The sequence below is a fragment of the Anopheles arabiensis genome, chromosome 3, assembly GCF_016920715.1.
Source record: "Anopheles arabiensis isolate DONGOLA chromosome 3, AaraD3, whole genome shotgun sequence".
Taxonomy (NCBI): domain Eukaryota; kingdom Metazoa; phylum Arthropoda; class Insecta; order Diptera; family Culicidae; genus Anopheles; species Anopheles arabiensis.
In genome coordinates, this window is record NC_053518.1 from 786890 (window position 1) to 803045 (window position 16156).

The 16156-nt window shown below is 48.7% G+C and overlaps 3 protein-coding genes and 1 long non-coding RNA gene across 4 annotated transcripts; 2 read left to right on the plus strand and 2 right to left on the minus strand.

The window, feature by feature from the left end:
- The first annotated feature begins 156 nt into the window (after positions 1–156).
- Positions 157–5388, plus strand: LOC120904544 (DNA-directed RNA polymerase, mitochondrial). The gene is made up of 7 exons (XM_040314633.1): positions 157–411; positions 722–850; positions 914–2208; positions 2279–3758; positions 3832–4592; positions 4668–4759; positions 4831–5388. Exons 1-7 carry the CDS (start codon positions 240–242, stop codon positions 4958–4960), a joined length of 4059 nt encoding a protein of 1352 aa, XP_040170567.1. The 5' UTR covers positions 157–239; the 3' UTR covers positions 4961–5388.
- A 54-nt stretch (positions 5389–5442) lies between these two features.
- Positions 5443–7783, minus strand: LOC120904545 (SET domain-containing protein SmydA-8). Its single transcript, XM_040314634.1, has 3 exons — positions 6964–7783; positions 6347–6573; positions 5443–6267 (listed from the first exon to the last, which is right to left on the minus strand). The coding sequence occupies exons 1-3, from the start codon at positions 7644–7646 to the stop codon at positions 5675–5677; spliced, it is 1503 nt and encodes a 500-aa protein (XP_040170568.1). The 5' UTR covers positions 7647–7783; the 3' UTR covers positions 5443–5674.
- A 1482-nt stretch (positions 7784–9265) lies between these two features.
- Positions 9266–15453, minus strand: LOC120904546 (NADH dehydrogenase [ubiquinone] 1 beta subcomplex subunit 10). The gene is made up of 5 exons (XM_040314635.1): positions 15321–15453; positions 15146–15252; positions 14739–14874; positions 9675–9814; positions 9266–9595 (listed from the first exon to the last, which is right to left on the minus strand). The coding sequence occupies exons 2-5, from the start codon at positions 15231–15233 to the stop codon at positions 9453–9455; spliced, it is 507 nt and encodes a 168-aa protein (XP_040170569.1). The 5' UTR covers positions 15234–15252; positions 15321–15453; the 3' UTR covers positions 9266–9452.
- Positions 12648–14087, plus strand: LOC120904548. The gene is made up of 2 exons (XR_005739788.1): positions 12648–13135; positions 13611–14087. It is a non-coding gene; the product is annotated as an uncharacterized LOC120904548 (long non-coding RNA).
- Positions 15454–16156: the final 703 nt, after the last annotated feature.

The following is a 16156-nucleotide window of genomic DNA, read 5'->3' on the forward strand; positions in this document are numbered from 1 at the left end:
TCGCCCGCTCAATAATTCAAAATATACCGAAAACTACCGACAAAATCTGAAACTCCTGCCGAAAACGACCGATAAAATTTGAATTCTCCTACCGAAAACCGCCAAAAAATCTGGCCACACTGGCCGCGACTTCACAACACCCCGTTGACAGCCCGTTTGTTTACGTTCTTTTCGTTGGTCTCGTGCTCGCCCCGATGGTTGCGCTCGGCGGCGAATTTCCGTGACTTTGGCTGGTAAAAATGTTCCGAATGCTTAATTTGCGCAGTCTAGCACAAAGCAAGAACCGGCTGCTCGCTCACAAAAGTGGAATCGTGCGTGTGGACGCCACCAGCAGCGTAGTGTACTGCCCGTTCCGAAAAGTGTCCCATTTATGTAATCGAGAGCGAGTGCACAGTCTACTCATAGCACGAGGTACGTACCGTGCCCGCAAGGGAAGAGAAAGTGAAGAAATGTGTCGGTGGGGGCCAGTTTTTGGTTTCGGTTTCCAGAAGAATCTACCTTCCCAAGGTGCAAAGGAATATTACATCATCGCCAGAAAAACATGTGCTTGCGCGATATTGCGTTTTTATTTTACGCCGCGCGAAAGCGTGCAATTTGACAGATGCACACTTCCCATTTCCCCCCACCCCACCCAGACTCGGCGCCTTTCAACCGTTGGAATTCGTGATGGTAAACAAAGTGACCTCAAACCGGCATTTTTTTGGTCTTATCTTGCTTTCAGACAGCACAGCCGTGAACACAAAACGCGTCCACTCGACCACACCGTCGGCAGAGATTGTATCGACGCTCGGTGGCAAGAAGGCGAAGCGTAGGCGCTCCAATGACAACAAATTTACCGAACTTCTTGCAGGTAAGCATCGTGTACACCAACCAGACTCTGTATTCTAAACAAAACATCTTTCCCCGTTTTTAGTAAAAGATGGTGAAACCAAAGAGACGAAAGCAACGGTCCAGAAGCTCAAGTCGAAAAAGCTGGCCAACTTTATACACGGCCAGATAGCGATTGAAGCCTGCTCCAGCAGCACACCGTTGTCCGCTTACTCTACAAACAGCGACGAACTACCTCAAACGAGTAAGGCAAGCGCCACACCTAGCCTTCCCGCAGATATGTCCCATTGGAACTTTGAGGAAACGCCCGTCATTTACATTGGCGGCGAGATGAAGGAGACGGACATATCCCCAGACGTGCTCTCGGAGATCATCGAAAGTGTTCAGGTGCTGAAGGAAATACACCAAAAACGGACTCTTCGTGTGAGTGGAGTGCTAGCGCCACACGACGAACTAGATCCGATACTCGAGGAAGAAGCCGGGCTGCTGGAATCAGAAGCGGGACTCGCCGAGGAAGCTGAGCTAGCCTTTGAGGATCCGGCAGATTTGGCTGGCACTGTGAATGCACCCGGCAGCTCGAGGAAGACAAAGCGTGGAGATAAACAGCAGCAGCAGAACCTTGATGGTTTGGAAAAAGGGAAAAAGTTTTGCTCAAAGTACTACAAAACCTCCGAGATAGAGAGTCTCGCTCGGCAGCGCAGCTTCCAGATGACACTGAACGCTTACCTGGACATCTGCATCACGACCGGCATGGTAAATCGGGCGTACGCAACCACGCTCAACTATCGCCACAAGCGCAAACGCCGGGAGTTTGACGTTGGCACGTACAATCAGCTGATTCATGCGTATGCCGGTAAAGGAAACTTTACGCGTGTGAAGGAAATTGTGCGCGTGATGGGAGAGGACACGATCGTAGCGAATGCACAAACGTACGCAGGTATACTGGAATGTCTGGGACGATTGGAACCGACGGAGGAGGTACTGCGGCAGGCGAAACTGTTCGTTGATGAGGCGCACCGAGCCGGATACTCCATGAACGCAATACTCGATCAGAGCAAATTTGCGTACGATCAGCGTGACGTGGTGTTGACGCTCTGTCGTCGATTGGAACCGGACTATTGCCCCGAGTATCGGGCACCGATTCTGACCTACAACAATCACCTGCTGAATGCACTGAACGCAAACGTGTTGCCAATTGGAAGACAACCCCCGGTGGACGAGGTTTGCGCTGGATCGGAAATTATGACATCGAAAGCCGGCTTCCGAAGGGAGGAGCTGCAACAGATGGCTCAGCAGCAGGTGGATCTGGAATTGAGCGGATACTTGACGGTAAAAAGCATTGAAAAGTTTCCTCCACCAACGGAGCAAGTTATGCAGTATGTAAGTATTAGGAAGCATAAGATTTTTCCACGTATTTGTATACATTTTCCACCGTTTCTTCCACCGACAGCGCAAAGAACTGGAGGAATTGAAAAAGGTTTGGTCAAAGCAGATCGCAATGGCTTTCCACCGGGACTTTAACACCCTGAAAGCGATCACGGAAACCAAATCGTCCCGTACGATCAATCTATTTCCCTACCTGAAAGCCCTCTCGGTGTCACAGTACACGGAGATCCTACTCGACGAGGTGCAGATGCTACTGGAAGGCTCGGACACATTCAGCTTTGTAATGTCACACCTGCACCGGGAGCTGGGCCGCAAAGTGGAGTCGCGCTACCACGTCGAGCAGAAGCGAATGAACGGAGTGCTGGGAAAGACGTGTGAAATTTACGACCGGTACACGGCTGCCCTGGCCGAGGGACGATCGAGCGACAATCCGAGGCAGCTGTGGCAGCGGTTGGTGCACGAAACACGCAGCTCCGGCCCTAGCATGGACCTACAGAGCGTGGCGTGGCCCAAGGCGGCCGTGATGGGCGTCGGAAAGTTCCTGTACAACATCCTCAAGTGTGATTTAAAGATCAACGTGAACGCGACGAACAAAGCGAATCGCAAGGTGAAGCTTGTGCCGGCGTTTTATACGCTCTTCCGGTACGAGGCAAAGATGGCGAAGGAACAGATTAAACCGCACCCGGTGCTGATGAAGCTGTACAGGAAATCGCAGCCGGATACACTGAAGTTCGACGTAAATCTTGTCCCGATGCTGTGTCCGCCGCAGCCTTGGAGCACCCCCCGGAACGGTGGCTACATCCTGGCCGAGTCGGATCTCATTCGATTGCCCCATCAGGCGCACCAGCAGACGGAGCGTATCGATGACGCAGAGCCGCAGGATATGTATCCAACGCTCGATGCGCTGAACCAGCTGGCCAGCATACCGTGGGTCGTCAACGGGCAGATACTGGACGTGATCGTGGAGGTGTTTAACAACGGAGGCAACGCAAAGCTGGACGTACCGGAACCACCGTCCTCGTTGCCACCGGTCACCGAGACAGTCCCGCGGAGTGAGATGAGTGGGTACGAAAAGTATCATCTGCTACGAAAGCGTCTCTACCATCGGCGAAAGCAGGGCGACATGTATAGCTTGTGGTGCGATGCGCTGTACCGTCTCTCGCTGGCGAGTCACTATCGGGATAAGGTGTTCTGGTTGCCGCAAAACATAGACTTCCGGGGTCGAGTGTATCCGATTCCGCCCCATCTAAACCATCTCGGGCACGATCTCGCCCGCTGTCTGTTGGTGTTTCATCAGAAGAAACCGCTTGGGCCGGATGGTTTCCGATGGCTGAAGCTTCACTGCATTAATCTGACGGGGCTGAAGAAGCGTGACTCGGTGGAGGAGAGGCTACGGTACGCGGATGAGATAATGGACGACATACTGGACTCGGCCGATCGACCGCTGACGGGGCGAATGTGGTGGAGCAACTCGGACGAACCGTGGCAAACGCTCTCCTGCTGCATGGAAATAGCGAAGGTGCATCGATGTGCCGATCCGGAAAGTATGTATTGGAGGAAGGAGTGGTGCAGCTCCAGGCAAGCAAGTAATTTCCCATTTTCTTGTGCTTCTTGTAGAGTTTGAAAGTGGCTTCCCGATCCATCAGGATGGTTCCTGCAACGGATTGCAGCACTATGCCGCGCTGGGTCGCGACACGCCCGGAGCGATCAGTGTCAACCTGGCGCCGGCCGAGGTGCCCCAGGATGTGTACAGCGCAGTGGCGGCACTGGTCGAGGAAAATCGTGCCCGCGATGCGCAGAACAACGTGAAGGTGGCGGCCGTGCTGGACGGTTTCATCCGGCGCAAGGTGATCAAACAAACTGTGATGACGACGGTGTACGGCGTGACACGGTACGGCGCGCGGAAGCAGATCGCCCGCCAGCTCGAGTACATCGACGAGTTCCCGAAGGAGTGGATCTGGCCCGCCTCGAGCTATCTGACGGTGAAAACGTTCGATGCGCTGAGCGAGATGTTCACCTCGGCCAAGGAAATACAGGACTGGTTCACCGACTGTGCCCGGTTGATATCGGCCGTCTGTGCGCAGAACGTGGAGTGGGTGACGCCCCTCGGGCTGCCCGTCGTGCAGCCGTACAATCGGGCGGATCGACCGGTGGCCTCCAGCAAGTCCGCCCAGCTGCCGGAACACTTTGCGATGGATTCGTACGAGAAGCCCAACATCATGAAGCAGAAGAACGCGTTCCCGCCCAACTTTGTGCATTCGCTCGATTCGAGCCACATGATGCTGACGTCGCTGTACTGCGAGCGGGCCGGGCTGACGTTCATCTCCGTGCACGATTGCTACTGGACGCATGCCTGTACTGTTCCCACGATGAACCGGGTAAGGAGAATGGGGGTCTTGCTGGGCGATGTATGTATTCAGAAGTAATCAATTTCGTATTCCGATTGTGCACAGATTTGTCGCGAGCAGTTTGTAGCGCTGCACTCCGAACCGATTCTGGAGGATTTGTCCAAGTTTTTGGTACAGAAGTACAGCTACGATGAGAAGTAAGTGTTCGACAGGGCTTTAATGATCGTTGGGTTTAGGTCGATATTAATGGTCCACGTTTGTTTCTTAGTGAAATCAGCAACGATGGTTCGGTAATTGATCTCACCAAGCGCAAGCTGAACCGCATCCTGCAGCAGTGTCCCGATAAGGGCGACTTCGACCTACGCAAAGTGCTTGATTCGGTGTACTTCTTCAGCTAGAAAGCAATCACACGCGCCAAACTTAAAGGATTGGTCTAGTCAAGCCGGATCCCAAAAAGAATCCCAGCTCTCGTGCGGATGCGCGGTTCCGACACCGTGTGGTTCCCAGGATGCCCAGTATTCCTATGCCTAATGTCCGTTCGCTTCCCGCGCATACTTATACTAGCCATTGATGGACCGGAAAGGTACACATACGCACGGCCTCCTCTCCTGCCCCAGTGAGTTTGCCAGTTCAGCGAAGTAAGTTTATTTTAAAACTTGAATCAACCGTTGGACGCGCGAGGACAGTTTTTCAGCCGTTGACTATTGTCAACGCATGTGCTCGATAGGTTTAGTTGTTTGATTGGTGATTTTTGTTCGTCTGCCCGTTAGATAGTGACGCAGCAAACCGTTAAAGCCATAAAGAAGTGTCTTTTTTTAGGTAAAAAGCCTACCCTACTTCTATGAAACAATTTTGAAAGAAACGCGAGGCAAAGAAGTCGTCCTAAGCATCGATACATTTTCAGTTTATTGTTGTACATCAATTAAAACAGTTTAAAGACGGAAGTGACTGGAACGGAAACAATAGAGCAACACTGTCCTCGGTGTAGCCGGTCGCACACGAGGACACACGATTAAAGCTAAAACACCTATAGACACCTAAAACACGTGCAAAGTACATCACAAATAGTATTTGAACTAACACCACGCCGGGCAAAAACAAACCTCATCAGGCTAATCGAGCGTTTCGATGCTTTGCCGCAGCTGGGCGAGCGACTGTTGCGCCACGTTCGCCAGTATGCCTTCCGGTGTGGCCGGATCCTCCCAGTCGAGGATCGCGCCGCACTCCTCCAGTATTTGGGCCGCCTCGTTGAGCTGCTGCTTGAGCGACTTGCCGTCCCGCTGGTCCTCGCCCCGCGCGAACGCCGACTGGGCGAGCATAATCAGCGGTGCGTGCAGCTCGTACAGTATCATTGCCCGGGCGCGCGATTTGCCCGGCTCGAACACGTCCAGCACCCGCAGGATGCTGCGGCACAGCTCCACCTTCCGCTCGAGCAGTACGTCCGGCAGCTCGGCCATCTCGTACCCGGGAATGCGCCCGTACAGCTCGATCAAGCTGTGCCGGATGGAGGTGTTGATGAAGTGCAGCGGGTGCAGCACGCTGCGGTACTTTTTGTACACGGTTTCGTACGCCTCGAGCCGGCCCGCCTCGTACTCGAAGCAGGCAAGCTCGTCGATTTCGTTGTGTATCGTCATGACGGCCTTCTGGACGGCGGCGCCGGACGTTTTGAACCCACACTGGCCACACTTCCATTCGGCATTCTCATCTAAAGAGCAGAAATACGTTACACACGAAGAACGGTTAGTGATACAGACTAGAGGACCTGGGGCGTGCCTGCTTCTTACCTAGTGGATCGGTGGAAGTGATCAATCCCCCGCTGCATTTGCTGCAAAGCAGTGTGCTAAAGTGCGTGCCCAGCTCGGTCGGATCGAGACACCGGGTACAGCGGCATGTGAAGAACTTGCTCGCCTTTAAGATCGATTGCCGCGCGACCGTACCGGTCAGTGTGTACGTGTAGGTCGTGTAGAGCTTGTCACCTTCCTTCACGTCCACTGCAACACGTGCAACCATCCTGCAACGAAACGGAGAGGAACAGATTCTCACTCAACCAGCTCCGAAGAACGAAGTTCGGGTGGAATTCCAAACAAACATTCCACAAGCTCCGTTGCACCTTACGATGATCAAGCCGCATCAAGCCGCGTGTGATCGTGTGACTCCGAGCATGTTTCTCTCGCTCGCTCCCGAAAACGGTGTAAAATCTATTTTTATTGTAACCCTAAACCGCACCGGGTGCACCACAAAGCCGGCCGTTACTGTGCGCTCGCTCGAAGAAGGGAAGATGCTGCTCCCCGCAGGTCAGGGATCGAATGCTTCTTCGTGTTGAAACAATGTGTGTAAGGGGCGACCTGAATACGGACGGCTACGGCTACTACATTGTTGACGCTGATCGATGCACACTCACCTGAACCCATTGCTCGGATGAATCGAATGCACCACATTCGGCACACAGTTGTGCGCCATGATCGCCAGCTGCGGATACAGACCGCGGCAGCTGTACCCGCTCCCGGTACGGCCCTCGAACGCGTTCACGTCCAACAGTCCGATCGCTCGCTGCACCAACTCGGCCGAAAAGCGCTTGCCCAGCCCGCACGGACCGCGCAGAAACGCCACAATATTGTTCTCGTCCACCTTCCAGTTGGCGCCTTCGCGCCGTTCCGCGTCGTGATACTCCATCGGTTCGATCTCGCGCTTCCACCGTGCCTCGTCCGCCTCCTTCGCCAGCAGCACCCTGAGCGGCGTTATGCAATCGAGCTGTACACAGCCGGCGGTCGAGTCTTCCACCGGCCGGAATCGAACACCGTTCGCGGCAAACACCTCACACTCGCCCCGATGGTACACGAGCTCAGCGCCGCCGGCACTACAATCCTCGCACAGGGGCCAACCACACCGCGAGCAGCGGGGACCACCCTCACCACCGTCCACCGGGCAGCAACATTCCAGACAGAGCGGCGGACTGTCCAGCTTAGGCCCGACGGCGAACGGCGTCTCCTCGAACAGCAGCTCGCCCGCCTTCAGGTCGCGCGCGGCCACCCCGTACCGACCGAGCTCCGGACATTCCAGCACCTTGTAAGTACTGTCACCCATTTATTCTGTTTCTGTTCCTTTTTTCTGTAACACAAACACAAGCAACACACACGCACAAACACTTGCTAAGACCGCGTGGTTTTTCACCGACGGTAGTTTCCCGCTTGCTAACGAACGAATTAATGGCGCACTTCGGGCCCGGCGTGGTTGCATTTATAGATTTCGGGAGCTCGCTCGTCGCTAGCGGCCACTGCGGCACCCGAACGATCGGTCGGACCGGTACACACGGTGGGTGATGATAGTGGTAAACATTTGGGGGATTTCTTAGGACCGAGGGAGATCTTCCGAACAATTTGAGAAAGAAGTTTAAGTAAAGTGCGGAATGTAATGAGCGAGTTCTAAAGTAAATGATTAGGTTTAAAACATGAAAGAGAACGTTGTCGATCATTCAAAGTTAATTAGAGATTAGGGGAAAAATCATGATTTTATCATTTTTACTTTGCTCCAATATCCATTTTATTGACCCTTTGGTTCAGCGATTCTTCCCATCGTGCAAACCAGCCGGGCAGGGAGCCGAGACACAACATGCTTTTCCGCCCGAACTGTCCATGTTCGGCACGGCGTTCGGGCATTTTGTGTTTGTTGTTTCGCGGTGCTATTTTCACTGCTTTCCCTTCACCCTTCACCCATTCGGCACCGTGGCACTGTGTCTAAGTGGCCGTTCGGTGGGTATTTTTAACCTGATCCAAAAACGATGCCGAGCCTCCACAACCAACCACCCGCGACCGGCCCGGCATCGAAGGGTGCATCGTTCGATTTGTCATTATTTGCAGTTTACCCCCACCGCTGCCGAGGGGCTTTTTCCTTTGTAAACGCAAACGAAAGATTCTAGAGTAACCGAGAAATGGCAGAATCCGTTCTAGAAAGTGGCCGTAAGCACACAAGTACATAGTTTACGAGTGTCCTTCACGACTACGCGGGTAATACTGCTTGTTTGGGGTTGTTTTCTGTTGATGTTTGTGATGTCGCACAGAGGCTTTTTCCTGTGCAACATAACAAACAAACAACATGTCGATCAGTCGAGAACATCGAACGGGAACATCATGTCGTGTTTCTTGGTCTGTGCTCTGTGCGTTCACGTGGAAAGTGGCCAAACAAGTGTTGGATGATGGTAATCTAATTTGACGATCCGAGGGCCAGAGCATTCCACCATGCTTCCCCAACGATCCACCTGGGAGATGTGAGTCACTGGGAAGCAAGAATTTTCTTCCCGTCTGCGGTGCGTGCGTAACGCGAGTCGTGCGCGCATGCGAACGCGTGCCGTTTCCGCGTACCGGGAAAGCAGACGGTAAATACATTCCCGAATACAAGGATGTTTGTGGAAAACTCAGATTTTTAGATTTTTGCAACTTAATTATCATTTTTTGTATTATTTTTATGGAAGGGTAATTTGAGGGCTACTCTATCATTTTAAATTAGTTAGTTCTACATTTGCATTGCATTTTCCTTACCAATTTTCCAATCAACCCAATCGCTCCTTCGTTGAATGCAATCTAATGTACAACACGATGGCAATGCGAAACGTTGCGTGCAATACTTGTACGCAAGTCAAATTTCCACGTTGAAGCAAGTTTCTCATTGTTTTCCAATCCAGTAACCGTATGGTAAGGGAAAATTGCTTCGTGTTTAGTTTTTTTGTGTATTTACGGATTGCTTTTATATATACACTCCAATTCAAACAAATTGTAAGCGCGACGGACTTCTTCCACTACTACGCGACGATCTCGAATCGGCCTCAGCAAACAGGAGAAACAGAGGTGGTCGTTACGCTCTTCCCCCCGCCGGTCTTCGTTAGCATACTTGTTTTTAGTGTTCACTGGCAACATCGCCCTCTCCGTCGACCGTTTTCATGCCGGTTCCGACCGGTCCGTGGCGTCTTTCCCAGATCATGCGATGCTTCTGCTTCATGTACGCCGTCTTTGCGTTCGCATAACCACCGAGATCACCATCTGTGGGCAAAGGGAGGAAAACAAATAAATGAGCATTGTGAGATGTAAAAGAACCAAAAAAACAAAAATCACTACTTACACTTGATGAACCAGTTCTCGGCCGCCTTTTCGTACGTGTCCAGCAGCGAACGACACTTGCGCTCATGGTCCGGCTGCTCGTACAGCACGCAGTCCTCAAAGCGTTGGCGCAAAATGGCTAGAATTTCATTGTCGACCATCCTGTGGCAAGAGCGAGAAAAGGGGGACGCGAGAAACAAATAGAGTGAAAATATGTTCACATTTATCAAACCCGCAAATGTGGACGGATTTCAATTACAAAATCGAGAAACGAAATGCACTTGTAAGTGCTTTATTTATTGCACATCTTAAACGGTCGTTTGCTGGTCTGTTTGGGAGAATTGAAACGATTTCTCTAAATGGGTGCCGCATCATCCCCCGCGCGTGATTCAAGTGGGTTGATGAGAGAAAATCGATCGATTGTTAGTAGGGTTGCGTGAAACTGTCTGCTCACCGTACCAGACAGATAGTCTCCACTAATGAACAAGATAAAGAGTAAATGAAAACAACTTTCTCAACATCGTTTATTTTGACCATTTAGTGGATCAATTTCAATCAATGTCGATGCTTAATGGGTGTGTATTTTTCGGAACAACACAACACAACATCATCCACATCACGTACTCAATCAATCAATGGACGCGAGATTGGCATGAGCAGATTTATCAATTTGAATTGATACATTAGACGGAGGTAAACAAGCCGCATTCAGCCATTCCATTAGAAAAGAGTGTATTTAAGGCATATTCAAGCTAATTAGCTGCGTTTGTGTGCCTCTTTTTACAAACCACCAGGCTTCTCCATTGCGTCTACTAACAACACACTCCTTTGCCCCATTGTACAAGCTACCAGGCGGCTCCTTTAGTTTTTATTTTTCTCTAAATAGCACAGAAACAACCCCAAAAACAATAGTAACAATAAAACAGGAAACACTCCATTACTAACCCCAACAACAACGCGCTTAATAAGGTTGTCCCGCCGAAACACACGGTTTGCGGAGATATAAATATCTTTTATTTACATTGTGGCCAGCAAACAAATTCGCACACCGCACCACACACAAACCACTACCCGTTGTCGAAGCGATCGTCGTGTTCGACGATTGTGGTTGGAAAATGCATTTGTTTATGTGTTCCAGGCTTGCTCGACCGGCCTTTGCACTTTGCTCATCTGGAACAGGTTGGACATTTTGCTTCTCCCACCCAGCGCGTTATGGAGACGTGTGTGTGTGTGTGTTTTTTGTTTTTAGTTGAAACAGCAAACTCTGGTAGCAATATATCGTGCAAAACTAATTCGAACCACGCGTTTATGGCAAAACGCGGCGACCATAAAATATTTGTTAGTCTTGTGTAGCAATTTCCAATAAAAAAGGGGAAGCAGGTCTTCTCATCATTGTAAGACTACAGAGTTTATCATGATAATTAATATTGATTTTTTTGAGTTGTCTCACGTTATACATTTTCGGAAAATTGGCCTCAAGTCAAACAAAATAACCCTTAGCTGACAAATGCTTTTTTTAAGTCCATTAACGACAAATGCTCATACGAAATAAGAATCGCCATGTTTTTGGTACGTTTATTGCTAAACCACGGTTTTTTTCCATTATTTAAAAACAAATTCACGATCGCGAACTTTCATCGCGAACATCGAAGGGTTGATCGTTAACCTTTTACGATGCGCTCTCGCTCAGCACACAACACACAACACCAATCACGGCAGACGCGAGGGCATCAAAAAACCAATTAATTAGAATATCTATAATCTGTCAACGGCAACCGATCACTTCATTGGTGTCGCGAGCTGTTGCAATGCGCCGATCAACGCTGAGGGGAGAGACTGGCGGACAATTTTGGCAACATTCACACACAGTCGAGCGTTCAGAGAGTAAACATACACAAATAAACTGATGCTACTACGGTGGGCAGCAGTGTCTGGCGTGGTTTTGGTTGTGAGGTGCGCAGGTGTCTGTCGTACGAGCTCGTAAGTTTACATTTGACTTCCCTCCCGCAAGCATCACGCACCCCTGCCCTGTCGGTTGCAAACATAAAACAGATGATCTTGACATTGTGTACGAAGGAGTGTTTATGGAGTGTGGGCCGCACCTTTGCAATGTTGTTCGAGGGACGAAGGTTTTTGCGCGCGATCAACGCCTTCTTAAAGCGAGCTTTAAACACCTTCGATCGGTGAAATGGATTTCCGGTTGCGCTCATTGAACCGGCAGCAGAGATTTAGTACCTTTCAACCTGGCCACCACAACACGCGGAGCCAAAGCACTTGAGATTTCAAAGGCAATTGGAGGATCGTTTGCGCAAACCGAAACCGGTGAAATTGCACGATCATCAGCAAGGCCGCCCCCATCCCCAAACGACGCGCGCGGTGGTATTGCTTTTTATAGCAATGGGAAAAGGGAAGACCACTAACGAACGGTACCAAAACGAACCCTTTGTGAGGATGCGCGTTATCGCCAATTAGCTTCTACCGAAGAAGGAAAGCCATAATCACCCTATAAATACGGGATCGGTAGTATTGAAGTAGTAAACCGCCCGAAGATCGGCGATCAACAAAGGGAGAAAGGTACAATGTCCGCAACGATGGAAATCGTTTGTGAAAGTAAGAATCTTGTTTCGTGGAGCGTTTATTACGATGCTCGGTGTGCGCACATTGGCTCAACTTACATTTTAAAAATGGTCACATACAGGGTTTCCCACGATTTATTGGTTGGTTCCCATCAATTTTTGGTGGGTTCCCATGTTTGTTTGGTGCGTTCCCACGGTTTTTTGGTCGTTTCCCAGAATTTGTTGGTGCAATTGTATTGATATCCAATCGGAAAATACCAATAAATTATGGGAACGAACCAAAAATCTATGGGATACGACCAAAAAATCGTGGGAACGCACCAAAAAATCATGGGAACTGACCAATAAATCGTGGGAAACCCTGTAATATGTAGAACAATCCTATGAAATTACATTAAATCATTGTCGATCATACACAACAGTCGACAGTCGAATAATTGTCCAAAATGGACGTTAATTTTCTTGTCTAAAACTCCATTCTGACCATTGCCACATGGCACACTTTCCTACAATGCACGCTTTCCCCAGACCATATCGATTGAGGCGATCTCGTATTGGCAGCGTATTGGCCATAATCGATTGAAAACTTCGTACCCACATATACACACACACACACGATCAGCGAACAGCGCGCACCGAATACGGATCGGTCAGTCTTGCTTCTCGATTCCATCCAATCGCACACGATTCGTTTCGTCCCGGGATTGAACCGAACTGAAACCTTTTCACGGCACGTGCCTGCAACATCATACGACGACGTGTTTGATTTAGTGGCGTTGGCTTATCCAACTACCTCACCGCACCCTCCTTTTATCCCTCCCAAGCAAACCACACAAGCCCGCCAGAAACGATGGGAAACGCGCCCAACCCGAAACAATACACCAAGTACAGCAAAAACACGGCCGAGGTGCGGGTGAAAAAGTGCATACCGGTGCAACGGGGCATGTTCCGGCTGGGCACAGGCAACCTGTTCTACCTGATACTGATCAAAATCTTTACCATTCTCAACAACATTGTCAACAAATGTCTATAGTGTCTGTGTGTGTGTGTGTCTTTGATTGCGCCGCGCCGTGTGTGTGCTTCGTCTTGTATCTGTTACTGTCTCGAGATTCATTCCGTTCCCCGTCCGTTCGATAGCGCATAGACGGACGCTGGATGCGGAAAGTCCCGCTGCTGTTGTGTCCAAAACGTCCCAAAGTTTTCTGTTTCATCACTTGTGTATTAGGACAGGAGGGATGATGATCATGATGCGATCGCGATGTGAACATGTTTTCGTACGTGACCAAACCACACACGAACCATCGCACACTGTTACCGTTTCCTGCACAGCTCATAAATATATTAATTTCTGCGTTTATTTTTATGGTCACCCATCTCAACAGTGACGAATCAGAGCTCATCAGCGATTAAAATGGAAAATGTGGCAGACAGAAAGGCAGATAGAAGGCCGAGGCAAATTATGATCGATGGCTAATGGATTGTGACTGGATGCACAGCCAGAATCAGAAATGCCAACTTGCTTACGTTCCCTCTCTGCCGCCCTGCGCGTCCATCGCTGGTCCTGCTGTTACGGTCGAGCTGCTGGGGAGTACAGCGTACACGGCGCCGTACAAGTGTTTTTTTCTGGGGGTTTAATGCTACATGTGGCGGCGCGAACGCCGTCTCTCCGATACCACACAGCGGTTTGGCGTTATTTTCGGTGATGTTTACTTTAGCAGGTCTAGATTAAGCTAGACGAAAGATCGAAGAACTACATGTGATTGCTTATTAGCATTATGTGTGTTATGTAAGGAATTTTCTACCAAATATACAAATTAAAATCGCTCTCCATTGTACGCCACGCGGTACGTGCAGGCGAATGCGCGTTGTTTGATATTTAATCTACGCCCACATGTGCAGATGGTGCATCCGAAAAAGTCAATGGTGATTGCTTCTCAAAAAATGCAAATTAAAAAACGGGAACACAGGGAATACTCTGAGATATTGGCTCGCATTAACAACTTTTCACTTGGCGATTGATCGATGTAGAACTGGCTAATTAAATGATCAAATGATCGGATAAAATGCCAACAAGAAGCCGACAGAAATGACAGGAATGTGCTATTCAAACAGTCTCAATCGATTGTTATACTTTAGACTGTTTTTTTTAACATCCACTTTTACTCGTGGATTTGATAATTAATGGGATCTTTCTATCTATTCTGTTATCAGCTGAAACTGCGTTGAGTCTGTCCGGAAAGTCAAATGAATTAGCAAGTTTGGGAATACATGTAATCTAAATGTGTCCCATGTTCTGGCTGACTGTTTGACTATCAATGCGATAGGAAAGAATGCTCACACGCCGAATTTTGCATTGCAAAGCTGTGAACATTTCTTTCGGTACTGTCACTGTTATTGCTTTGCATGGTTCTGGAAGGTCGACCTTAGTATGAGATCTATTTTCAAATATCCAGCTCCACTAGAATCTCTTTCCTTACACACCAATATTCAATCATACACACTGCACTTACTTGTCGCGCTTAAACTGTTGGTTCGCCTCGAAAATGCAGACCGCATCGTCGGTGTAGCACTGGTCGATGGAGGGTACACGGCGGAACTTCTGGTGATACCACGGGTACGTTTGCCGGTTAGGTTCGACGATTTTCTCTGCAAAGAAAGGCAAAGGTTTGTTTAGTTGTTTTGAAGACGTTTGTCGGTTTGTCGGCGTCCGATGGCTGGAGGTTAGAGGGAATTATGTAATGGACTTTTCGCATGCCAAACTACAGCACATTATGTTGCATTTTCGACCTCATTGTATCGTATTTTTACATATTTGAACTAACTTATCTATTTGGAATGCTTAGCTGAAACGATAGTCGTGCTATTTATCGTTATTAGCCGGAGAAACAATATTTTTATCCTTGTTCTACGTACTCACCCCGGAACCAAGTTACGGGTCCATCGATGGTGGCTTGAACAGCGTTCAGGAAGCTGTCGAGCGGATTGCGAGCTGGAGCCTCCGGCATTTTGATTGATCAGCAAATCCTACAAAAAAAGGAAGATCCGCACAGTTAGTAAAGCACGATAATTTAAGCGAAATTGGCAAAACATACACCAGATAACCAAAATACCGAAAAATCCGTAGTGCTTTGACGGCTCGATGTGCAGACGAGCTGTCAAAGTTCGGCTTTCTTCGTGAAATGTCACTTGACGCTACCGGTGAAAAAGCTATACAAATACGATGCCAAACAATTTAAATTAGGTTTGTGGTGCGGAAATACAACCGTTTCATTTTGGTTTTCCGGTTATTGATGATATTTAGCGATTATTGAACACTGCTTCAATAAAACGTATCTCAGATGTCAATTCAGACCGAGTACTTGCTATCTCATCCAACGGGCTATATCAATTGATGATTTGAAGAAGCATTTGTCCTACTCAGCTACTCAAAAGGATAAGCATTAGAAATAAAATAAAAAAAAATGAAATTGAAAGTCATATAATTTTGATAAATGTTGTTTTTACTATCATATGAGAATTGTTTCTTTATTTCATTGCAATTACACCATTCTTACTCAAGCAGATGTCATATGTTATCTTTGTCAAAGTGTTTAAGGGGTAGCAAAGTAGTAGTGGTAGTAGTAGTAGTAGCAGCTATAATTACTGCATAACGATACAAACACGTTTCAGTAAAATCTATCTGACTCAATGTGCTTCCTCTCTCCTACCTGCAGCATCATTTAAATCCCAATGCTAAATATTCTCGTCCGTCCTTTGTTTGAGGAGTTTTGACGAATGAAATACAAATTCAATTCAATTCTACTGCTACAGTACGTTTTTCTGCGTCTTTAGGATGACTTTCTTAAAGTTTTACTATTTGGTGCAAACGACCATTTGTACATTTTCATATCGAGTTGGTGAGTGAAACATCGAAAAATAACCAAAAAAC